Consider the following 25613-nt stretch of genomic DNA (forward strand, 5'->3'; position numbering starts at 1 on the left):
CCACATCATATTTAAAAAACAGATGAAAATACACCTTATGGAACAGCGGGGACTGTGAAGAGACACAAACATAGGCTAAGACACACGATAACATACCCACTATACACACACAATAACATACCCACTATACACACACGATAACATACCCACTATACACACACGATAACATACCCACTATACACACATGATAACATACCCACTATACACACACGATAACATACCCACTATACACACACGATAACATACCCACTATACACACACGATAACATACCCACTATACACACACGATAACATACCCACTATACACACACGATAACATACCCACTATACACACACACGATAACATACCCACTATACACACACGATAACATACCCACTATACACACACGATAACATACCCACTATACGATAACATACCCACTATACACACACGATAACATACCCACTATACACACCGATAACATACCCACTATACACACGATAACATACCCACTATACACCGATAACATACCCACTATACACACACATACACATGGATTTTGTGTTGTAGATATGTGGTAGTGGAGTATGGGCCTGAGGGCACACACCTAATGTTTTATGAAAAATGTTATGAATGTATTGCTGTACAATTGTATAACTGCCTTCATTTAGCTGGATCCCAGGAAAGAGCTAGCTGCTGTCTTGGCAGGAACTAATGAGGATCCATAATAAACCCCAGGAAGAGTAGCTGATGTCTTGGCAGGAACTAATGGGGATCCATAATAAACCCCAGGAAGAGTAGCTGCTGCCTTGGCAGGAACTAATGAGGATCCATAATAAACCCCAGGAAGAGTAGCTGATGTCTTGGCAGGAACTAATGGGGATCCATAATAAACCCCAGGAAGAGTAGCTGCTGCCTTGGCAGGAACTAATGAGGATCCATAATAAACCCCAGGAAGAGTAGCTGATGTCTTGGCAGGAACTAATGGGGATCCATAATAAACCCCAGGAAGAGTAGATGATGTCTTGACAGGAACTAATGGGGATCCATAATAAACCCCAGGAGGAGTAGCTGCTGCCTTGGCAGGAACTAATGGGGATCCATAATAAACCCCAGGAAGAGTAGCTGATGTCTTGGCTGAACTAATGGGGATCCATAATAAATCCCAGGAAGAGTAGCTGATGTCTTGACAGGAACTAATGGGGATCCATAATAAACCCCAGGAAGAGTAGCTGCTGCCTTGGCAGGAACTAATGAGGATCCATAATAAACCCCAGGAAGAGTAGCTGATGTCTTGCAGGAACTAATGGGGATCCATAATAAACCCCAGGAAGAGTAGCTGCTGCCTTGGCAGGAACTAATGAGGATCCATAATAAACCCCAGGAAGAGTAGCTGATGTCTTGGCAGGAACTAATGGGGATCCATAATAAACCCCAGGAAGAGTAGATGATGTCTTGACAGGAACTAATGGGGATCCATAATAAACCCCAGGAAGAGTAGCTGCTGCCTTGGCAGGAACTAATGGGGATCCATAATAAACCCCAGGAAGAGTAGCTGATGTCTTGCAGGAACTAATGGGGATCCATAATAAATCCCAGGAAGAGTAGCTGATGTCTTGACAGGAACTAATGGGGATCCATAATAAACCCCAGGAAGAGTAGCTGATGTCTTGGCAGGAACTAATGGGGATCCATAATAAACCCCAGGAAGAGTAGCTGATGTCTTGACAGGAACTAATAGGGATCCATAATAAACCCCAGGAAGAGTAGCTGCTGTCTTGACAGGAACTAATGGGGATCCATAATAAACCCCAGGAAGAGTAGCTGCTGTCTTGACAGGAACTAATGGGGATCCATAATAAACCCCAGGAAGAGTAGCTGGCTGCCTTGACAGGAACTAATGGGGATCCATAATAAACCCCAGGAAGAGTAGCTGGCTGCCTTGACAGGAACTAATGGGGATCCATAATAAACCCCAGGAAGAGTAGCTGGCTGCCTTGACAGGAACTAATGGGGATCCATAATAAATACAAATACAGTTGTGTCCAGTTGGCTGGATGCCTGTGTTTGGGTGGTGGACTGTCTGTGTTGTTAAGGAGTAGTGTCTGTGGTAAATTCATTCGTCATACACACAGGAAACTATTGAGGGTGAAAAACCCAGTGGCGTTTCAGTTCTTGACACAAACTGGTGCGCATGGCATATACTAACATACCCCGTTCAAAGGCTATTAAATCTTCTGTCTTGCTCGTTCACCACAAATCCTTCTTTAACCTGTCTCCTCCCCTTCACCTACACTGATTGAAGTGGATTTAGTGACATTCTATCTGTCTGTGTTCCAGAGTTAAGGAGTAGTGTCTGTGGTAACATTCTGTCTGTGTCTGTGTTCCAGAGTTAAGTGTTCTGTGGAGCAGTGTTCTGTGGTAACATTCTGTCTGTGTTCCAGAGTTAAGGAGCAGTGTTCTAACATTCTGTCTGTGTTCCAGAGTTAAGGAGTAGTGTTCTGTGGTAACATTCTGTCTGTGTTCCAGAGTTAAGGAGCAGTGTTCTGTGGTAACATTCTGTCTGTGTTCCAGAGTTAAGGAGTAGTGTTCTGTGGTAACATTCTGTCTGTGTTCCAGAGTTAAGGAGCAGTGTTCTGTGGTAACATTCTGTCTGTGTTCCAGAGTTAAGGAGTAGTGTCTGTGGTAACATTCTGTCTGTGTTCCAGAGTTAAGGAGTAGTGTCTGTGGTAACATTCCCTCTGTCTGTGTTCCAGAGTTAAGGAGTAGTGTCTGTGGTAACATTCTGTCTGTGTTCCAGAGTTAAGGAGCAGTGTTCTGTGGTAACATTCTGTCTGTGTTCCAGAGTTAAGGAGTAGTGTCTGTGTTAACATTCTGTCTGTCTTCCAGAGTTAAGGAGAGGTGTCTGTGGTAACATTCTGTCTGTGTTCCAGAGTTAAGGAGTAGTGTCTGTGGTAACATTCTGTCTGTCTTCCAGAGTTAAGGAGTAGTGTCTGTGGTAACATTCTGTCTGTGTTCCAGAGTTAATGAGTAGTGTTCTGTGGTAACATTCTGTCTGTGTTCCAGAGTTAAGGAGTAGTGTTCTGTGGTAACATTCTGTCTGTGTTCCAGAGTTAAGGAGCAGTGTTCTGTGGTAACATTCTGTCTGTGTTCCAGAGTTAAGGAGTAGTGTTCTGTGGTAACATTCTGTCTGTGTTCCAGAGTTAAGGAGCAGTGTTCTGTGGTAACATTCTGTCTGTGTTCCAGAGTTAAGGAGTAGTGTTCTGTGGTAACATTCTGTCTGTGTTCCAGAGTTAAGTAGCAGTGTTCTGTGGTAACATTCTGTCTGTGTTCCAGAGTTAAGGAGTAGTGTCTGTGGTAACATTATGTCTGTGTTCCAGAGTTAAGGAGTAGTGTTCTGTGGTAACATTCTGTCTGTGTTCCAGAGTTAAGGAGTAGTGTCTGTGGTAACATTCCCTCTGTCTGTGTTCCAGAGTTAAGGAGTAGTGTCTGTGGTAACATTCTGTCTGTATTCCAGAGTTAAGGAGCAGTGTTCTGTGGTAACATTCTGTCTGTGTTCCAGAGTTAAGGAGTAGTGTCTGTGGTAACATTCTCTCTGTCTTCCAGAGTTAAGGAGTAGTGTCTGTGGTAACATTCTGTCTGTGTTCCAGAGTTAATGAGTAGTGTTCTGTGGTAACATTCTGTCTGTGTTCCAGAGTTAAGGAGTAGTGTTCTGTGGTAACATTCTGTCTGTGTTCCAGAGTTAAGGAGCAGTGTTCTGTGGTAACATTCTGTCTGTGTTCCAGAGTTAAGGAGTAGTGTTCTGTGGTAACATTCTGTCTGTGTTCCAGAGTTAAGTAGCAGTGTTCTGTGGTAACATTCTGTCTGTGTTCCAGAGTTAAGGAGTAGTGTCTGTGGTAACATTATGTCTGTGTTCCAGAGTTAAGGAGTAGTGTCTGTGGTAACATTCTGTCTGTCTGTGTTCCAGAGTTAAGGAGCAGTGTTCTGTGGTAACATTCTGCCTGTGTTCCAGAGTTAAGGAGTAGTGTCTGTGGTAACATTCTGTCTGTCTGTGTTCCAGAGTTAAGGAGCAGTGTTCTGTGGTAACATTCTGTCTGTGTTCCAGAGTTAAGGAGTAGTGTCTGTGGTAACATTCTGTCTGTCTGTGTTCCAGAGTTAAGGAGCAGTGTTCTGTGGTAACATTCTGTCTGTGTTCCAGAGTTAAGGAGTAGTGTCTGTGGTAACATTCTGTCTGTCTGTGTTCCAGAGTTAAGGAGCAGTGTTCTGTGGTAACATTCTGCCTGTGTTCCAGAGTTAAGGAGTAGTGTTCTGTGGTAACATTCCCTCTGTCCTGTGTTCCAGAGTTAAGGAGTAGTGTCTGTGGTAACATTCCCTCTGTCCTGTGTTCCAGAGTTAAGGAGCAGCGCCTGTGGGAACCCTGGTGTTCCACCTAAAGGCATCCTAAACGGAACACAGTTCAACATCGGGAACACGATCCACTACAGGTGTGTGACGGGCTACGTATTGGACGGTCACTCCCTCCTTACCTGTGTCCTCAACACAGGCAATATGGCCGTCTGGGACTTCCCTGTCCCCATCTGCAGAGGTGAGACTGGCTTTAATAACATGGGGCTTGTCCCCAATGGCACCCTATTCCCTACATAGTGAAATACGTCCTACTGCAGCCCTATAGGCCCTGGTCTTCAGTAGGGCACTATATAGGAATAAGGTTAAATTTGGGACTCAAAACATGATTCCTTCATATTGACACAGTGGGATTGGCCCACGGGCTTTTATTTATTTCTCGATTGGCTTCTTGAATCAAGTCGAATCTAGTTTTCGATTTGTCTTGTTTGACATTGTGGCAATGAACCAGGATGAAATTCCAGCACACTATTGAATCTTGGTTGTTCCACAGAAAATATAATGTTCTCTAATACTGTCACTGTACTCTGGGTCACTTTCCAATCTGATTTCCTGTTTATCTGTAAAGAGCCACAGGCCTTTGATCCTTTGTGGTTCTGAATTGACTTTGGTTGGAATTCTATCATAGAAGAATGTAATGTGTTTTCTCTCCGGGTATTTACCGAGACTATATCTGAGGTGACTACCACATCATGACTGACACCAGCAGTGGTGTAAAGTACTTAAAAATACTTTAAAGTACTACTTAAGTAGTTTTATGAGGTATTTGTACTTTTACTTTCCTATTTATATTTTTGGCAACTTTTACTTTTACTTCACTACATTCCTAAAGAAAATAAAGTACTTTTTTTACTCCTTACATTTTTTACCCAAAAGTACTTGTTACATTTTGACAGGAAAATGGTCCAATTTTACACACTTATCAAGAAAACATCCCTGGTCCATCCCTACTGCCTCTGATCTGGCAGACTCACTAAACACAAATGCTTTTTTGTAAATGATGTCTGAGTGTTGGAGTGCTCCCCTGGCTATCTGTAAATGATGTCTGAGAGTTGGAGTGTTGGAGTGTCTGAGTGTTGGAGTGCTCCCCTGGCTATCTGTAAATGATGTCTGAGAGTTGGAGTGCTCCCCTGGCTATCTGTAAATTATGTCTGAGAGTGGGAGTGTTGGAGTGTTGGAGTGCTCCCCTGGCTATCTGTAAATGATGTCTGAGTGTTGGAGTGTTGGAGTGCTCCCCTGGCTATCTGTAAATGATGTCTGAGTGTTGGAGTGTTGGAGTGTTGGAGTGCTCCCCTGGCTATCTGTAAATGATGTTGGAGTGTTGGAGTGTTGGAGTGCTCCCCTGGCTGTCTGTAAATGATGTCGGAGTGTTGGAGTGTTGGAGTGTTGGAGTGCTCCCCTGGCTATCTGTAAATGATGTCGGAGTGTTGGAGTGTTGGAGTGTTGGAGTGCTCCCCTGGCTATCTGTAAATGATGTCGGAGTGTTGGAGTGTTGGAGTGCTCCCTGGCTATCTGTAAATGAGTGTTGGAGTGCTCCCCTGGCTATCTGTAAATGATGTTTGGAGTGCTTGGCTATCTGTAAATGATGTTGTGTTGGAGTGTTGAGTGCTCCCCTGGCTATCTGTAAATGTGTTGGAGTGTTGGAGTGTTGGAGTGCTCCCCTGGCTATCTGTAAATGATGTTGGAGTGTTGGAGTGTCCCCTGGTGTTGGATGATGTTGGAGTGTTGGAGTGCTCCCTGGCTATCTGTAAATGATGTCTGAGTGTTGGAGTGTTGTTGGAGTGTCGGAGTGCTCCCTGGCTATCTGTAAATGATGTTGAGTGTTGGAGTGCTCCCTGGCTATCTGTAAATGATGTCTGAGTGTTGGAGTGTTGGAGTGTTGGAGTGCTCCCCTGGCTATCTGTAAATGATGTCTGAGTGTTGGAGTGCTCCCCTGGCTATCTGTAAATGATGTCTGAGTGTTGGAGTGCTCCCCTGGCTATCTGTAAATGATGTCTGAGTGTTGGAGTGCTTGGCTATCTGAGTGTTGGAGTGTTGGAGTGCTCCCCTGGCTATCTGTAAATGATGTCTGAGTGTTGGAGTGCTCCCCTGGCTATCTGTAAATGATGTCTGAGTGTTGGAGTGTTGGAGTGTTGGAGTGCTCCCCTGGCTATCTGTAAATGATGTCGGAGTGTTGGAGTGTTGGAGTGCTCCCCTGGCTATCTGTAAATGATGTCTGAGTGTTGGAGTGTCCCCTGGCTATCTGTAAATGATGTCTGAGTGTTGGAGTGCTCCCCTGGCTATCTGTAAATGATGTCTGAGTTTTGGAGTGTTGGAGTGTTGGAGTGCTCCCCTGGCTATCTGTAAATGATGTCTGAGTGTTGGAGTGCTCCCCTGGCTATCTGTAAATGATGTCTGAGTGTTGGAGTGTTGGAGTGTTGGAGTGCTCCCCTGGCTATCTGTAAATGATGTCGGAGTGTTGGAGTGTTGGAGTGCTCCCCTGGCTATCTGTAAATGATGTCTGAGTGTTGGAGTGCTCCCCTGGCTATCTGTAAATGATGTCTGAGTGTTGGAGTGCTCCTCTGGCTATCTGTAAATGATGTCTGAGTGTTGGAGTGCTCCCCTGGCTATCTGTACATGATGTCTGAGTGTTGGAGTGTTGGAGTGCTCCCCTGGCTATCTGTAAATGATGTCTGAGTGTTGGAGTGCTCCCCTGGCTATCTGTAAATGATGTCGGAGTGTTGGAATGTTGGAGTGTTGGAGTGCTCCCCTGGCTATCTGTAAATGATGTTGGAGTGTTGGAGTGTTGGAGTGTCTGAGTGTTGGAGTGTTGGAGTGTTGGAGTGCTCCCCTGGCTATCTGTAAATGATGTTGGAGTGTTGGAGTGTTGGAGTGCTCCCCTGGCTATCTGTAAATGATGTCTGAGTGTTGGAGTGCTCCCCTGGCTATCTGTAAATGATGTCTGAGTGTTGGAGTGCTCCCCTGGCTATCTGTAAATGATGTCTGAGTGTTGGAGTGTTGGAGTGTTGGTGTGCTCCCCTGGCTATCTGTAAATGATGTCTGAGTGTTGGAGTGCTCCCCTGGCTATCTGTAAATGATGTCTGAGTGTTGGAGTGCTCCCCTGGCTATCTGTAAATGATGTCTGAGTTTTGGAGTGTTGGAGTGTTGGAGTGCTCCCCTGGCTATCTGTAAATGATGTCTGAGTGTTGGAGTGCTCCCCTGGCTATCTGTAAATTATGTCTGAGTGTTGGAGTGTTGGAGTGTTGGAGTGCTCCCCTGGCTATCTGTAAATGATGTCGGAGTGTTGGAGTGTTGGAGTGCTCCCCTGGCTATCTGTAAATGATGTCTGAGTGTTGGAGTGCTCCCCTGGCTATCTGTAAATGATGTCGGAGTGTTGGAGTGCTCCTCTGGCTATCTGTAAATGATGTCTGAGTGTTGGAGTGCTCCCCTGGCTATCTGTACATGATGTCTGAGTGTTGGAGTGTTGGAGTGTTGGAGTGCTCCCCTGGCTATCTGTAAATGATGTCTGAGTGTTGGAGTGCTCCCCTGGCTATCTGTAAATGATGTCGGAGTGTTGGAATGTTGGAGTGTTGGAGTGCTCCCCTGGCTATCTGTAAATGATGTTGGAGTGTTGGAGTGTTGGAGTGTCTGAGTGTTGGAGTGTTGGAGTGTTGGAGTGCTCCCCTGGCTATCTGTAAATGATGTTGGAGTGTTGGAGTGTTGGAGTGCTCCCCTGGCTATCTGTCAATAAAATAAAATCGAACATTGTACCGTCTGGTTTGCTTAATATAAAGGAATTTGAAATGATTTATACTTTTACTTTTACATTTGTTAATAAGAATATATTTAGCAATTCCATTTTTACTTTTGATACTTAATAAGTATATTTAAAACCAAATACTTTTAGACTTACTCAAGTAGTATTTTACTTGATGACTTGAAATTTTACTTGAGTCATTTTCTATTAAGGTATCTTTACTTTTACTCAAGTAGGACAATCAAATACTTTTTTCCACCAATATGAGTATGTCCTAGGTGCATCCCAAATGGACACTCTATTCCCTATTTAAGTGCACTACTTTTCACCAGGGCCCATAGGGTCGAAAGTAGTGGCCTATTTAGGGAATACGGTTCCCTTTGGGACACGAACACTACCCCTACTGCACTTAAAGATGCAGGTTATACGGGTGGCTGCAGGAACACGAACACTACCCCTACTGCACTTAAAGATGCAGGTTATACGGGTGGCTGCAGGAACAGATTGAAATAGTCATCATAGATACTAATTTATGACATCATAGATACTAATTTATGACATCATAGATACTCATTTATGACATCATAGATACTCATTTATGACATCATAGATACGCATTTATTTATGGGGGGAAAAAATGACATTTCTCCACATAGAAAGGTTCACCTATCTATCCCGTCAATGAATAGTTCAGGATCTGACTTGTTATCTCGATCAGTCCACAAGTATACAGTGGTAGCCTCATGTTGATACGATAGACAGCAGTTCACTGCAGGAGACATTACTACATTGACCCTCCTAACTCATGACTTTATCAATCACTTATTCTGCACTAACATATTATAAACAACATACTAGGTCCTAGGATATTTACTGACCAAATTCCCTTTCACTTTATTTCACCAACTAGTAGTATTGCATCTATCTTTTTTTGGAGCCTGTGAGTAGCTGCCATTAGTTTCCCACAGTGTTGGTTCAGTGTGCTGCTGTCTAACCAACCCTAGGACCCCAGACTCAGACCACATATGTTGTCTCTCTCTTAGAGGAAAAGCCAAATCAAGCTCCTCTTTAATGATAATCTGTTGCCCCAGAGGAATGCCAAAGAAAACTTAACCACCAAACCACTGTGCAATCTGACTGCACTGAGAGAAGGAGATGAATCAAGAGTAGAGGAGAGGAGGAGAAAGAGAGGAGAAAATAGGAGAGGAGGAGAAGAGAGAAGAGAAGAAGATAGGAGAAGAGAGGAGGATGGAGGAGAAGATATGAAAGGAGGAGAAGTGAGGAGAGGAGGAGAAAGAGATGAGGAGAGGAGAAGATTGGAAAGGAGGAGAAGAGAGGAGAGGAAAAGAAGAGAGGAGAGGAGGAGGAGAAGAGAGGAGAGGATTAGAGGAAGAGAAGAAGAGAGGAGCAGTGAGGAGAGGAGGAGAAGAAGAGAGGAGTGGAGAGGAGGAGAGGAGGAGGAGGGGGAGAAGAGAGGAGAGGATTAGAGGAGGAGAAGAAGACAGGAGAAGTGAGGAGAGGAGGAGAGGAGAAGAGAGGAGAGGAGAGGAGGAGAGGAGGAGAAGAGGGGAAGAGGAGAGAGAGTAGAGGAGGAGAAGAAGAGAGGAGAGGAGGAGTAGAAGAGAGGAGAAGGAGGGAGAGGAGGAGAAGAAGAGAGGAGAGGAGGAGAGGGAGAAGAGAGGAGAAGAAGAGAGGAGAGGAGTGAGAGGAGGAGAAGAAGAGAGGAGAAGTGAGGAGAAGAAGAAAGAAGAGAGGAGTAAGAGAGGAGGAGAAGAAGAGAGGAAAGTAGAGGAGGAGAAGAAGAGAGGAGAGGAGTAGAGGAGGAGAAGAAGAGAGGAGAGGAGGAGAGGAGGAGAAGAGGGAGAATCACTGCTGCCACTGACAGGCTGTTCACGGCGCTGGAGCCTGAAATACTTCTTAAATGGAAAATTGGTGCAACATATGCTGGTGAATTGACAGCTTAGAAGTGGTAAAAAGCTGCAGATTGAGGGTTGAGGAGTTGTCTGAGACATAGGCTTGGAGCCCAAATGCCACTCTATTCAGTATATAGGGGCCCATAGGGCTCTGGTCAAAAGTAGTGCACTATACAGTGAATAGGGTGACATTTAGGGTGTACAGTACATAGAGCGTTATCTTCTCTCACTAGCCGCAGCACATTCCTTTCAGGTCAATGCGGTGCGGACAGTGCTGCTTTGGACAATCATCTCTCCTCCTCCTCTCCTCATTCCTCCCTATCATCCTCATCCTCATCCACTCTCTTCTCCCTCTCTCCTCTCCTCTCCTCTCCTCTCCTCTCCTCTCATCCCTCATCCTCTCATCTCCTCTCTCCTCTCCTCTCCTCTCTTCTCTCTTCTTCTTCTCTTCTCTCTTCTCTCTCTTCTCCCTCTCTCTCTTCTCTTCTCTTCTTCTCCTCTCTCTTTCTCTCCTCTCTCCTCTCTCTTCTCTCCTCTCTCCCTCCTCCTCTCCTCCTCCTCTCTCCTCCTCCTTCCTCCTCTCCTCTCTCTCCCTCTCCTCTCCCTCTCCCCTCCTCTCCTCTCCTCTCTCCTCTCCTCTCCTCTCGTCATAGAGTGGTGTTCTGTCTGTAGATTCTCTGAATAGCCAGATATTTCTTTGATCTTACTTCTTCTGAGAATCTGCCCATTCCCTCTTGATGTCTGACTGCTTCCAACACCACACTACGCCTACTCCATCCCTTCACCCATCTCCTTGTCCCTGTTTCCTCTCTTCCTTTAAAGTGTCCCTTCACCCCTTCTCCTCCTCCTCCTCTCCTCCGTCCCTCCTCCTCCTCTCCTCTCTGTTCTCCTCCCTGTTCCCCCAATCTGTTCTCCTCCTCCCTTCACCCCTTTCATCCCTGTTCTCCTCTCCTCCTCCTCCTCCCTCTCCTCCTCTCATCCATCCCTTCACTTCTCTCCTTCCTTCACCCTTTCATCCCTGTTCTCCTCTCCTCCTCTCCTCCCTTTCCTTCCTCCTCTCCTCCTCCCATCCATCCCTCTCCTCCTCCTTTCTCCCCCTCTGTCCCGTTCTCCCTCCTCCTCCCTCTCCTCTGTCCCTTCTCCTCCTCTCCTCCCTTCTCCTCATCTCCTCTGTTCCTTCTCCTCCTCTCCTCTGTCCTCTCTCCTCAGTCCCTTCTCCTCCTCTCCTCCCCGGTTCTCTGAGTCAGTCTCCAACCTCCTAGACATACAAATAGACTGATGCGTTGGGTGTTTGTCTAAATGTCTACCACTGTGCTCTGAGCACAGCAGGGTCCAAGTGAAAGTACAGCAAACCGGAGCACGGAAGGCACTTCTCCAATACATACTCCAGTTTATACATATTCTGAAGCGTACATCGACGCTGCAACGAAAAGTATGTACAGAAATACGAAAAACAATTACGCAACATTTCTAGAAATCAGTTGAAGTGAGAAGAAATACACTCTGACTTCGGGAATTAAATGTTGACTATTCACATCTCATATGTTGCCTGACTACAATATGTTATCTTTATACGTTAATAAACACATGCTGTATACATTTTTTAAAAACATTTACCTGCCTATAATACCCACTGTAGATTGTGTAGATCGCAAGCCCATTGTAAGTCAATAGGGTTAGCTATTACAGCTGGGTACTAGTACTGCTAGTTAGCCACAGAGAATTGTTAGCTAGCTAGCTACCCATAAAAACTTGACATCTACCTTGCATAACATTAGTGGGTTAGCTACATTATTACGATTCACATATAGCTAGCTGATAGTTATGAAGTAAAAGGTTTTTGCTTTGTGTGTATATCATGTTTCGTCTCTATTGCCGTTGTCCTGGCTGGAAGAAGGTTAAATGAATGAGTCCATAGTAAGTCAATACGGTGTCGTGGGAAATTCTAACACAGGGAAACTCGAAGTCAATCTTAAATGAATCATTGTTTATTACCAGTTAACTGAAGAGGTTCTATCAAACTTTATGCACCGTAGTGAACGTCTGTCAGGAGCTCTAATGGGGCAGTCCCGTTAAATCTCTTAAAAAATGTACATCTACCTTGGATAATATTATATTTTAGGTTTAACTAGCTGGCTAGATAGCTTATTACAATCCACATATAGCTAGCTATCTTTGTGTATATCTTGTTTCATCTCTATTGCCTTTGTCCTGGTTGGAAGGGTCAGTGAATGGGGAGGAGCAGCGTGAGGTAAAATTACAGTAGGGAGGAGCAGCGTGAGGAAATACAGTAGGGGAGGTGCAGCGTGAGGTAATGACAGTAGGGGGGAGGAGCAGCGTGACCTTTATCAATACAGTAGGGGAGGTGCAGCGTGAGGTAAAGCCACAGTAGGGGGAGGAGCAGCGTGAGGTAATACAGTAGTAGGGGAGGAGCAGCGTGAGGTAATACAGTAGGGGGAGGAGCAGCGTGAGGTAATCTTGTTTCATCTACAGTGGGGAGGTGCAGCGTGAGGTAATACAGTAGGGGCGAGGTGCAGCATGAGGTAATACAGTAGGGGGAGGTGCAGCATGAGGTAATACAATAGGGGGGAGGTGCAGCGTGAGGTAATACAGTAGGGGGAGGAGCAGCGTGAGGTAATACATTAGGGGAGGTGCAGCGTGAGGTAATACAGTAGGGGAGGTGCAGCGTGAGGTAATACAATAGGGGGGGACTAATACAGTAATACAGTAGGGGAGGAGCAGCGTGAGGTAATACAGTAGGGGACTAATACAGTAATACAGTAGGGGAGGAGCAGCGTGAGGTAATACAGTAGGGGACTAATACAGTAATACAGTAGGGGAGGAGCAGCGTGAGGTAATACAGTAGGGGACTAATACAGTAATACAGTAGGGGGAGGAGCAGCGTGAGGTAATACAGTAGGGGACTAATACAGTAATACAGTAGGGGGAGGAGCAGCGTGAGGTAATACAGTAGGGGGAGGAGCAACGTGAGGTAATACAGTAGGGGAGGAGCAGCGTGAGGTAATGCAGTAGGGGAGGAGCAGCGTGAGGTAATGCAGTAGGGGAGGAGCAGCGTGAGGTAATGCAGTAGGGGAGGAGCAGCGTGAGGTAATACAGTAGGGGAGGTGCAGCGTGAGGTAATACAGTAGGGGGAGGTGCAGCGTGAGGTAATACAGTAGGGGAGTAATACAGTAATACAGTAGGGGGGAGGTGCAGCGTGAGGTAATACAGTAGGGGGAGGAGCAGTGTGAGGTAATACAGTAGGGGGAGGTGCAGCATGAGGTAATACAGTAGGGGGAGGAGCAGCGTGAGGTAATACAGTAGAGGGAGGTGCAGCTTGAGGTAATACAGTAGGGGGAGGTGCAGCGTGAGGTAATACAGTAATACAGTAGGGGAGTAATACAGTAATACAGTAGAGGAGTAATACAGTAATACAGTAGGGGAGTAACACAGTAATACAGTAGGGGAGTAATACAGTAATACAGTAGGGGAGTAACACAGTAATACAGTAGGGGAGTAACACAGTAATACAGTAGGGGAGTAACACAGTAATACAGTAGGGGAGTAATACAGTAATACAGTAGGGGAGTAACACAGTAATACAGTAGGGGAGTAACACAGTAATACAGTAGGGGAGTAACACAGTAATACAGTAGGGGAGTAACACAGTAATACAGTAGGGGAGTAACACAGTAATACAGTAGGGGAGTAACACAGTAATACAGTAGGGGAGTAACACAGTAATACAGTAGGGGAGTAATACAGTAATACAGTAGGGGAGTAATACAGTAATACAGTAGGGGAGTAATACAGTAATACAGTAGGGGAGTAACACAGTAATACAGTAGGGGAGTAATACAGTAATACAGTAGGGGAGGGGGTGCTTCTCAAATGTAATACTCTATGTGTTCTCCACACTCTCATCCTCTCAAGAACGTACTCACTAAATGTTCAGGTATGTTTTGAGGGCTGGTGGATGGAGATCGGCAGGAAGAAAGACTATTATTAGATATTAGGAAACAACTATAGTCATTTCCCGTCCATCAGCCTTCAAAACATCCCTGAACATTTAACCTTCATGTTTTGAGAATGTGAAGATTAGACACATTGTTCTCAGTGCTCTCTCTCTCTCTCTCTCTCTCTCTCTCTCTCTCTCTCTCTCTCTGTCCTCCCTCAATTTCTGTCAAACAGCATATGAATATTCAAATTGAGACATATTGATGGGAATGTGACTAATTTAGGTGCCTAACACCTTGATGTTGCTATTTTAAGCTTCCCCAATCCCTAATTCACAAATCCCATTCATATTGTTGCATATTATTTCACTGAATCAGGTACCATTCAGATTAATAATCCATCTAATCTGATTAATGAGGAGAATATCTATTTCAATGCATTTATTGATGCCTGGATTATAGATGTATGGCTGTATGTATGTATCCAGACCTAATGTGTCTGGACCTAATGTGCCTGGACCTGGACCTAATGTGTCTGGACCGAATGTGCCTGTGGACCTAATGTGCCTGGACCTAATGTGCCTGAACCTAATGTGCCTGGACCTAATGTGCCTGTACCTGGACCTAATGTCCAGCTTCCAGTTGAAGCTCGCATCCGCTACAAGACCATGGTGCTTGCCTACGGAGCTGTGAGGGAACGGCACCTCAGTACCTCAGGCTCTGATCAGGCCCTACACCCAAACAAGGGCACTGCGTTCATCCACCTCTGGCCTGCTCGCCTCCCTACCACTGAGGAAGTACAGTTCCCGCTCAGCCCAGTCAAAACTGTTCGCTGCTTTGGCCCCCCAATGGTGGAACAAACTCCCTCACGACGCCAGGACAGCGGAGTCAATCACCACCTTCCGGAGACACCTGAAACCCCACCTCTTTAAGGAATACCTAGGATAGGATAAAGTAATCCCTCTCACCCCCCTTAAAAGATTTAGATGCACTACTGTTCCACTGGATGTCATAAGGTGAATGCACCAATTTGTAAGTCGCTCTGGATAAGAGCGTCTGCTAAATGACTTAAATGTAAATGTAAATGTAATGTGTCTGGACCTGGACCTAATGTGTCTGGACCTGGACCTAATGTGCCTGGACCTAATGTGCCTGGTCCTAATGTGCCTGTGGACCTAATGTGCCAGGACCTAATGTGTCTGGACGTAATGTGTCTGGACCTGGACCTAATGTGCCTGGACCTAATGTGCCTGGACCTAATGTGTCTGGACCTAATGTGTCTGGACCTAATGTGTCTGGACCTAATGTGTCTGGACCTGGACCTAATGCCCCTGGACCTAATGCGTCTGGACCTAATGTGTCTGGACCTAATGTGCCTGGACCTAATGTGTCTGGACCTAATGTGTCTGGACCTAATGTGTCTGGACCTAATGTGTCTGGACCTGGACCTAATGCGTCTGGACCTAATGTGTCTGGACCTGGACCTAATGTGTCTGGACCTGGACCTAATGTGTCTGGACCTGGACCTAATGTGTCTGGACCTGGACCCTAATGTGTCTGGACCTGGACTAATGTGTCTGGACCTGGACCTAAATGCCTGACCTGCCTGACCTAATGTGCCTGGTGCCAGGACCTAATGTGTCCTGATGTCTGCCTGGACTAATGTGCCTGGACCTATGTGACCTGTCTGGACGTAATGTGTCTGGACCTGTGTGCCTGGACCTGGACCTAATGTGTCTGGACCCTGGACCTAATGTGCCTGGACCTAATGTGTCTGGACCTAATGTGTCTGGACCTAATGTGTCTGGACCTGGACCTGGACCTAATGTGTCTGGACCTGGACCTAATGTGTCTGGACCCCTAATGTGTCTGGGACCTAATGTGTCTGGACCTAATGTGCCTGGACCTAATGTGTCTGGACCTGGACCTAATGCGACCTGGACCTAATGTGTCTGGACCTGGACCTAATGTGTCTGGACCTGGACCTAATGTGTCTGGACCTAATGTGTCTGGACCTAATGTGTCTGGACCTAATGTGTCTGAACCTGGACCTAATGTGTCTGGACCTGGACCTAATGTGTCTGGACCTGGACCTAATGTGTCTGAACCTGGACCTAATGTGTCTGGACCTAATGTGTCTGAACCTGGACCTAATGTGTCTGGACCTGGACCTAATGTGTCTGTACCTAATGTGTCTGAACCTGGACCTAATGTGTCTGGACCTAATGTGTCTGAACCTGGACCTAATTGTGTCTGGACCTAATGTGTCTGAACCTGGACCTAATGTGTCTGGACCTAATGTGTCTGGACCTAATGTGTCTGAACCTGGACCTAATGTGTCTGGACCTGGACCTAATATGCCAGGACTGCCGAGAAAATCCCCAGAACTGATCCAAATGGTTTGGCCAATTTAGTTTAGTTGCAGTTGTTTATACATGAATGTGTATTTAAATGACATGCAGTAGGTTATTCACTGCGGCGTACAGACTAGACTACAGTTTTGCACTCACATGAAAACTATAATAATATTATTCATTACATTGTATTGTTGTAGTCTAGGAAGGATCATTTTTAATTTTCCCTAAAAAAATTAAACAGTAGGGGACCTTTTCCAGCTGCATACCCGGGGACTGGGAGGATAGCCTAGGTTACCTATGATTTCATTATCTGGGAGGATAGCCTAGGTTACCTATGATTTCATTATCTGGGAGGATAGCCTAGGTTACCTATGCTTTCATTATCTGGGAGGATAGCCTAGATTACCTATGATTTCATTATCTGGGAGGATAGCCTAGCTTACCTATGATTTCATTATCTGGGAAGATAGCCTAGGTTACCTATGATTTCATTATCTGGGAGGATAGCCTAGGTTACCTATGATTTCATTATCTGGGAGGATAGCCTAGGTTACCTATGATTTCATTATCTGGGAGGATAGCCTAGGTTACCTATGATTTCATTATCTGGGAGGATAGCCTAGATTACCTATGATTTCATTATCTGGGAAGATAGCCTAGGTTACCTATGATTTCATTATCTGGGAGGATAGCCTAGGTTACCTATGATTTCATTATCTGGGAGGATAGCCTAGGTTACCTATGATTTCATTATCTGGGAGGATAGCCTAGGTTACCTATGCTTTCATTATCTGGGAGGATAGCCTAGGTTACCTATGATTTCATTATCTGGGAGGATAGCCTAGGTTACCTATGATTTCATTATCTGGGAGGATAGCCTAGATTACCTATGATTTCATTATCTGGGAGGATAGCCTAGATTACCTATGATTTCATTATCTGGGAAGATAGCCTAGGTTACCTATGATTTCATTATCTTGATAAACACTTTTTTTTCTGTGTAAATTGACTGGATATATTCACTGCAGTATTAATCCTAACATTGATTTTATGAGTTATGGACTTATATTCATACGTTATAAACTTAGGCTATAGGCTACATCTCCATCTTGTCTGTCTTCGTTGTTCCGATGCGCAATTAACACAGCTGCTGCTACCGCGACTATTCCTCTTAAATCTTGTGGAATCCCAGGAAAAAGCCAGACTACAACTTGTTGGACACTTATTTCAACTTTATTTTCTTTTAAGCCTACTGATCGCATATTGGAGGAGAAATGCACGTTTGGCCAAATGTACAATAGGCTACAGTACTAACGGGGCGGAGAGATGGAAAGGAGACGACAATGGTTTCCTTTCGTAGGGTTATCTTAAGACCGGGCTACAATCTGACAAAAATAGGCCTATCTTAACACAGGCCTATTTTGTCAGGATGTAGCTTGGTGTTAAGACAAGCCTATTTTGTCAGGATGTAGCTCATTGGTAAGACAGGCCTATTTTGTCAGGATGTAGCTTGGTGTTAAGACAAGCCTATTTTGTCAGGATGTAGCTCGGTGTTAAAACAGGCCTATTTTGTCAGGATGTAGCTTGGTGTTAAAACAGGCCTATTTTGTCAGGATGTAGCTTGGTGTTAAAACAGGCCTATTTTGTCAGGATGTAGCTTGGTGTTAAAACAGGCCTATTTTGTCAGGATGTAGCTTGGTGTTAAGACAAGCCTATTTTGTCAGGATGTAGCTTGGTGTTAAAACAGGCCTATTTTGTCAGGATGTAGCTTGGTGTTAAAACAGGCCTATTTTGTCAGGATGTAGCTTGGTGTTAAAACAGGCCTATTTTGTCAGGATGTAGCTTGGTGTTAAGACAAGCCTATTTTGTCAGGATGTAGCTCGGTGTTAAGACAGGCCTATTTTGTCAGGATGTAGCTCATTGGTAAGACAGGCCTATTTTGTCAGGATGTGGCTCGGTGTTAAGACAGGCCTATTTTGTCAGGATGTAGCTCATTGGTAAGACAGGCCTATTTTGTCAGGATGTGGCTCGGTGTTAAGACAGGCCTATTTTGTCAGGATGTAGCTCATTGGTAAGACAGGCCTATTTTGTCAGGATGTAGCTCGGTGTTAAGACAGGCCTATTTTGTCAGGATGTAGCTCATTGGTAAGACAGGCCTATTTTGTCAGGATGTAGCTCGGTGTTAAGACAGGCCTATTTTGTCAGGATGTGGCTCGGTGTTAAGACAGGCCTATTTTGTCAGGATGTAGCTCATTGGTAAAACAGGCCTATTTTGTCAGGATGTAGCTCGGTGTTAAGACAGGCCTATTTTGTCAGGATGTAGCTCGGTGTTAAGACAGGCCTATTTTGTCAGGATGTAGCTTGGTGTTAAGACAAGCCTATTGTGTCAGGATGTGGCTCGGTGTTAACACCGGGCTACATCCTGACAAAATAGGCCTACACCATTAAGAGAAGCCTGCTAATGTTCCTTTCTGGACACATACCGAACCAAACGGTTGCATAATGAGGTGTAGTTTGTTTGTCCTACGTTGTTAATTCAGCATGTAACAAACAGGAGGAGCCGCCAGGGATTTTGGGGCCACATGAAAAGATATCACATTGGGGGCCCCAACCACCACAGACCCCACAAACCCTACGCAATTACCTGTAGTCACACACCTCCAGAACCCAATCGACCTGTTTAAAGCTTTAAATAACTCTCTACCTGTAACCACACACCTCCAGAACCCAATCGACCTGTTTAAAGCTTTAAATAACTCTCTACCTGTAATCACACACCTCCAGAACCCAATCGACCCCGTTCAAAGCTTTAAATAACTCTCTACCTGTAACCACACACCTCCAGAACCCAATCGACCCGTTCAAAGCTTTAAATAACTCTCTACCTGTAATCACACACCTCCAGAACCCAATCGACCCGTTTAAAGCTTTAAATAACTCTCTACCTGTAACCACACACCTCCAGAACCCAATCGACCCGTTTAAAGCTTTAAATAACTCTACCTTTGCAGGCGTGCAACTCTCTTGTAGTCCCAATCTTTACTGTGTGATATTTACTGACAGGGAGCTGTGAATGTATAACTCTGTGCAGACATGCATGCAACAGTCTGCATACAGTGGAATTCACTATCTGATGGAAGACTGATCCCCTTCTATAAGAAATGTGCTAAAGGACATCTTTTTACAGTCTAAATGTCATTTTAATGGTAAAAAAAATAATGAATGGAAAATTCTCTTAACATTAATGAATAACGTAAAATAAATATAACTTAAATATACATTAATAACCTCTTCAAAATAAAATAAATGAACATTTAACATCTATAGAGTGATATAACAAAAAATAAAATAATAAAATCAGCAGTAGATTATTTAACTATGTAAACATACCAACTAGACAATAAGCAGCTGTAAAAGTGGAAATGGAAAGTGGAAAAACAAAATGGAAGTGAAAAGGCCCCATGGTGGCGCTAGAGGAAAGGTCAAGAGGTCACCAAATCCACAGGTTTCTTCCACTTGGGGTCTTGATTGTGAACAACAGATTTTATGGTCAATCCAGCCATTACTTTGAGATATATCTTGTTCTCAGTCTTAATTCTCAGCCTGTGGGCATCATGTGTGTCGTGATCCAAATATCCATAGCCATTAAACAGTCATCACTGGCCCTCGCTCAGCCTTATTCACCAAGAGCCCAGCGCCCAGCCTTCTTACTAGCAAAGTCCCTGCTCAGCCTTATTCACCAAGAGCCCAGCGCCCAGCCTTCTTACTAGCAAAGTCACTGATTATGTCTTTGAAGTCCAGCTTTCTAGCTAACGGACTTTCAATGGACAGCATGACAAGCCTGCACAGCCTGTCCAGGGACATAGAGGACTTCAGATAGTTTTTTTTCAGATCAGTTTTTATCTTTCTGAAATCTCTCTCACCACCAGCAACAGTCACAGGCAGTGTGCAAAATGTACCTAAAGCAATGCGCACTTCTCCCAGAATGCTTTGCAGCTGCATCTTACTCATTTCATTCAGGAGACCGAGAGGGAACAGGTTAGGAGGGGAGAGTGGCAGCATATACAGTGTTCAGGAGACCAAGAGGGGACAGGTTAGGAGGGGACAGAGTCAGTATATACAGTGTCCAGGAGACCAAGAGGGGACAGGTTAGGAGGGGACAGGTTAGGAGGGGAGAGTGGCAGCATATACAGTGTTCAGGTGTCAGGAGACCAAGAGGGGACAGGTTAGGAGGGGAGAGTGGCAGCATATACAGTGTTCAGGAGACCAAGAGGGGACAGGTTAGGAGGGGAAGGGTCAGCATATACAGTGTTCAGGAGACCAAGAGGGGACAGGTTAGGGGGGAGAGTGGCAGCATATACAGTGTTCAGGAGACCAAGAGGGGACAGGTTAGGAGGGGACAGGTTAGGAGGGAAAGTGTCAGCATATACAGTGTTCAGGAGACCAAGAGGGGACAGGTTAGGAGGGGACAGGTTAGGAGGGAAAGTGTCAGCATATACAGTGTTCAGGTGTCAGGAGACCAAGAGGGGACAGGTTAGGAGGGGAGAGTGGCAGCATATACAGTGTTCAGGAGACCAAGAGGGGACAGGTTAGGAGGGGAAGGGTCAGCATATACAGTGTTCAGGAGACCAAGAGGGGACAGGTTAGGAGGGGAGAGTGGCAGCATATACAGTGTTCAGGAGACCAAGAGGGGACAGGTTAGGAGGGGAAGGGTCAGCATATACAGTGTTCAGGAGACCAAGAGGGGACAGGTTAGGAGGGGAGAGTGGCAGCATATACAGTGTTCAGGAGACCAAGAGGGGACAGGTTAGGAGGGGACAGGTTAGGAGGGGACAGAGTCAGCATATACAGTGTTCAGGTGTCAGGAGACCAAGAGGGGACAGGTTAGGAGGGGAAGGGTCAGCATATACAGAGTTCAGGAGACCAAGAGGGGACAGGTTAGGAGGGAAAGTGTCAGCATATACAGTGTTCAGGAGACCAAGAGGGGACAGGTTAGGAGGGAAAGTGTCAGCATATACAGTGTTCAGGTGTCAGGAGACCAAGAGGAGACAGGTTAGGAGGGGAAGGGTCAGCATATACAGTGTTCAGGAGACCAAGAGGGGACAGGTTAGGAGGGGAAGTGGCAGCATATACAGTGTTCAGGAGACAAAGAGGGGACAGGTTAGGAGGGGAAGTGGCAGCATATACAGTGTTCAGGAGACCAAGAGGGGACAGGTTAGGAGGGGACAGGTTAGGAGGGGAGAGTGTCAGCATATACAGTGTTCAGGAGACCAAGAGGGGACAGGTTAGGAGGGGACAGGTTAGGAGGGGAGAGTGTCAGCATATACAGTGTTCAGGAGACCAAGAGGGGACAGGTTAGGAGGGGAGAGTAGTAGCATATACAGTGTTCAGGTGTCAGGAGACCAAGAGGGGACACGTTAGGAGGGGAAGTGGCAGCATATACAGTGTTCAGGAGAGCAAGAGGGGACAGGTTAGGAGGGGAAGTGGCAGCATATACAGTGTTCAGGAGACCAAGAGGGGACAGGTTAGGAGGGGAGAGTGTCAGCATATACAGTGTTCAGGAGACCAAGAGGGGACAGGTTAGGAGGGGACAGAGTCAGTATATACAGTGTTCAGGAGACCAAGAGGGGACAGGTTAGAAGGGGACAGGTTAGGAGGGAAAGTGTCAGCATATACAGTGTTCAGGTGTCAGGAGACCAAGAGGGGACAGGTTAGGAGGGGAAGGGTCAGCATATACAGTGTTCAGGAGACCAAGAGGGGACAGGTTAGGAGGGGAGAGTGTCAGCATATACAGTGTTCAGGAGACCAAGAGGGGACAGGTTAGGAGGGGACAGGTTAGGAGGGGAAGGGTCAGCATATACAGTGTTCAGGAGACCAAGAGGGGACAGGTTAGGAGGGGACAGGTTAGGAGGGGAGAGTGGCAGCATATACAGTGTTCAGGAGACCAAGAGGGGACAGGTTAGGAGGGGAGAGTGGCAGCATATACAGTGTTCAGGAGACCAAGAGGGGACAGGTTAGGAGGGAGAGTGTCAGCATATACAGTGTTCAGGAGACCAAGAGGGGACAGGTTAGGAGGGGAAGGGTCAGCATATACAGTGTTCAGGGAGACCAAGAGGGGACAGGTTAGGAGGGAGAGTGTCAGCATATACAGTGTTCAGGAAACCAAGAGGGGACAGGTTAGGAGGGAGAGTGGCAGCATATACAGTGTTCAGGAGACCAAGAGGGGACAGGTTAGGAGGGGACAGGTTAGGAGGAGAGTGTCAGCATATACAGTGTTCAGGAAACCAAGAGGGGACAGGTTAGGAGGGAGAGTGTCAGCATATACAGTGTTCAGGAAACCAAGAGGGGACAGGTTAGGAGGGGAGAGTGGCAGCATATACAGTGTTCAGGAGACCAAGAGGGGACAGGTTAGGAGGGGACAGGTTAGGAGGGGAGAGTGTCAGCATATACAGTGTTCAGGAAACCAAGAGGGGACAGGTTAGGAGGGGACAGGTTAGGAGGGGACAGGTTAGGAGGGAGAGTGGCAGCATATACAGTGTTCAGGTGTCACGAGATCAAGAGGGACAGGTTAGGAGGGGAAGAGTCAGTATATACAGTGTTTTCAGGAGACCAAGAGGGGACAGGTTAGGAGGGGAGAGTGGCAGCATATACAGTGTTCAGGTGTCAGGAGACCAAGAGGGGACAGGTTAGGGGGAAGGGTCAGCATATACAGAGTTCAGGAGACCAAGAGGGGACAGGTTAGGAGGGAAAGTGTCAGCATATACAGTGTTCAGGAGACCAAGAGGGGACAGGTTAGGAGGGAAAGTGTCAGCATATACAGTGTTCAGGTGTCAGGAGACCAAGAGGGACAGGTTAGGAGGGGAAGGGTCAGCATATACAGTGTTCAGGAGACCAGAGGGACAGGTTAGGAGGAAGGGTCAGCATATACAGTGTTCAGGAGACCAAGAGGGGACAGGTTAGGAGGGGAGAGTGGCAGCATATACAGTGTTCAGGAGACCAAGAGGGGACAAGTTAGGAGGGGAGAGTGGCAGCATATACAGTGTTCAGGAGACCAAGAGGGGACAGGTTAGGAGGGGAAGTGGCAGCATATACAGTGTTCAGGTGTCAGGAGACCAAGAGGGGACAGGTTAGGAGGGGAGAGTGGCAGCATATACAGTGTTCAGGAGACCAAGAGGGGACAGGTTAGGAGGGGACAGGTTAGGAGGGGAAGGGTCAGCATATACAGTGTTCAGGTGTCAGGAGACCAAGAGGGGACAGGTTAGGAGGGAAGGGTCAGCATATACAGTGTTCAGGAGACCAAGAGGGGACAGGTTAGGAGGGGACAGGTTAGGAGGGGAAGGGTCAGCATATACAGTGTTCAGGTGTCAGGAGACCAAGAGGGGACAGGTTAGGAGGGGAAGGGTCAGCATATACAGTGTTCAGGAGACAAAGAGGGGACAGGTTAGGAGGGGACAGGTTAGGAGGGGAAGGGTCAGCATATACAGTGTTCAGGAGACCAAGAGGGGACAGGTTAGGAGGGGAGAGTGTCAGCATATACAGTGTTCAGGAGACCAAGAGGGGACAGGTTAGGAGGGGACAGATTAGGAGGGGAAGGGTCAGCATATACAGTGTTCAGGAGACCAAGAGGGGACAGGTTAGGAGGGGAGAGTGGCAGCATATACAGTGTTCAGGTGTCAGGAGACCAAGAGGGGACAGGTTAGGAGGGGACAGGTTAGGAGGGGAGAGTAGCAGCATATACAGTGTTCAGGAGACCAAGAGGGGACAGGTTAGGAGGGGAGAGTGGCAGCATATACAGTGTTCAGGTGTCAGGAGACCAAGAGGGGACAGGTTAGGAGGGGAGAGTGGCAGCATATACAGTGTCCAGGTGTCAGGAGACCAAGAGGGGACAGGTTAGGAGGGACAGGTTAGGAGGAGAGTAGCAGTATATACAGTGTTCAGGAGACCAAGAGGGGACAGGTTAGGAGGGGACAGGTTAGGAGGGGAGAGTGTCAGCATATACAGTGTTCAGGAGACCAAGAGGGGACAGGTTAGGAGGGGACAGGTTAGGAGGGGAGAGTGGCAGCATATACAGTGTTCAGGAGACCAAGAGGGGACAGGTTAGGAGGGGACAGAGTCAGTATATACAGTGTTCAGGAGACCGAGAGGGGACAGGTTAGGAGGGGAGCAGTATATAAAGTGTTCAGGAGACCAGGAGGGGACAGGTTAGGAGGAGACAGGTTAGGAGGGGACAGGTTAGGAGGGGACAGGTTAGGAGGGGACAGGTTAGGAGGGGAGAGTAGCAGCATATACAGTGGTCAGGTGTCTTACTTCATTTTGAACCTCAGGTGTAACATCTCTAGAATACTTCATGATCAGTGGTTGGCACACAGAGGGGACTTTATCCTCACTAATCTGACCAACTTTCAGAAAAGCAGAAAATTCTTTGACAATTTTTTAGCAGTGGTGTCAAAAGTGTCCAAGTCACTTATGATATCGTCCATAGCAGTAAAAACACTGTGTTCTGGAACCTAGTGTCCAGGTCACTTATGATGTCGTCCATAGCAGTAAAAACACTGTGTTCTGGAACCTAGTGTCCAGGTCACTTATGATGTCGTCCATAGCAGTAAAAACACTGTGTTCTGGAACCTAGTGTCCAGGTCACTTATGATGTCGTCCATAGCAGTAAAAACACTGTGTTCTGGAACCTGGTGTCCAGGTCACTTATGATGTCGTCCATAGCAGTAAAAACACTGTGTTCTGGAACCTGGTGTCCAGGTCACTTATGATGTCGTCCATAGCAGTAAAAACACAGTGTTCAGGAGACCAAGAGGGGACAGGTTAGGAGTGGAGAGTGGCAGCATATACAGTGTTCAGGAGACCAAGAGGGGACAGGTTAGGAGGGGACAGGTTAGGAGGGGACAGAGTCAGCATATACAGTGTTCAGGTGTCAGGAGACCAAGAGGGGACAGGTTAGGAGGGGAAGGGTCAGCATATACAGAGTTCAGGAGACCAAGAGGGGACAGGTTAGGAGGGAAAGTGTCAGCATATACAGTGTTCAGGAGACCAAGAGGGGACAGGTTAGGAGGGAAAGTGTCAGCATATACAGTGTTCAGGTGTCAGGAGACCAAGAGGAGACAGGTTAGGAGGGGAAGGGTCAGCATATACAGTGTTCAGGAGACCAAGAGGGGACAGGTTAGGAGGGGAAGTGGCAGCATATACAGTGTTCAGGAGACAAAGAGGGGACAGGTTAGGAGGGGAAGTGGCAGCATATACAGTGTTCAGGAGACC

At 46.4% G+C, this 25613-nt stretch overlaps 1 protein-coding gene across 1 annotated transcript in view; it reads left to right on the forward strand.

Moving 5' to 3' along the window:
• LOC135574929 (CUB and sushi domain-containing protein 3-like) overlaps nt 1-25613 on the forward strand; it is a 280586-nt gene that overhangs the window by 86274 nt on the left and 168699 nt on the right. Inside the window, exons 4-5 of the mRNA XM_065027050.1 lie at nt 4371-4565; nt 13355-13363. Of these exons, the coding sequence (XP_064883122.1) occupies nt 4371-4565; nt 13355-13363 (204 nt within the window). The remainder of the gene's footprint in view (nt 1-4370; nt 4566-13354; nt 13364-25613) is intronic.

Source organism: Oncorhynchus nerka, linkage group LG14 (genome assembly GCF_034236695.1).
Source record: "Oncorhynchus nerka isolate Pitt River linkage group LG14, Oner_Uvic_2.0, whole genome shotgun sequence".
In the NCBI taxonomy this organism is placed as follows: domain Eukaryota; kingdom Metazoa; phylum Chordata; class Actinopteri; order Salmoniformes; family Salmonidae; genus Oncorhynchus; species Oncorhynchus nerka.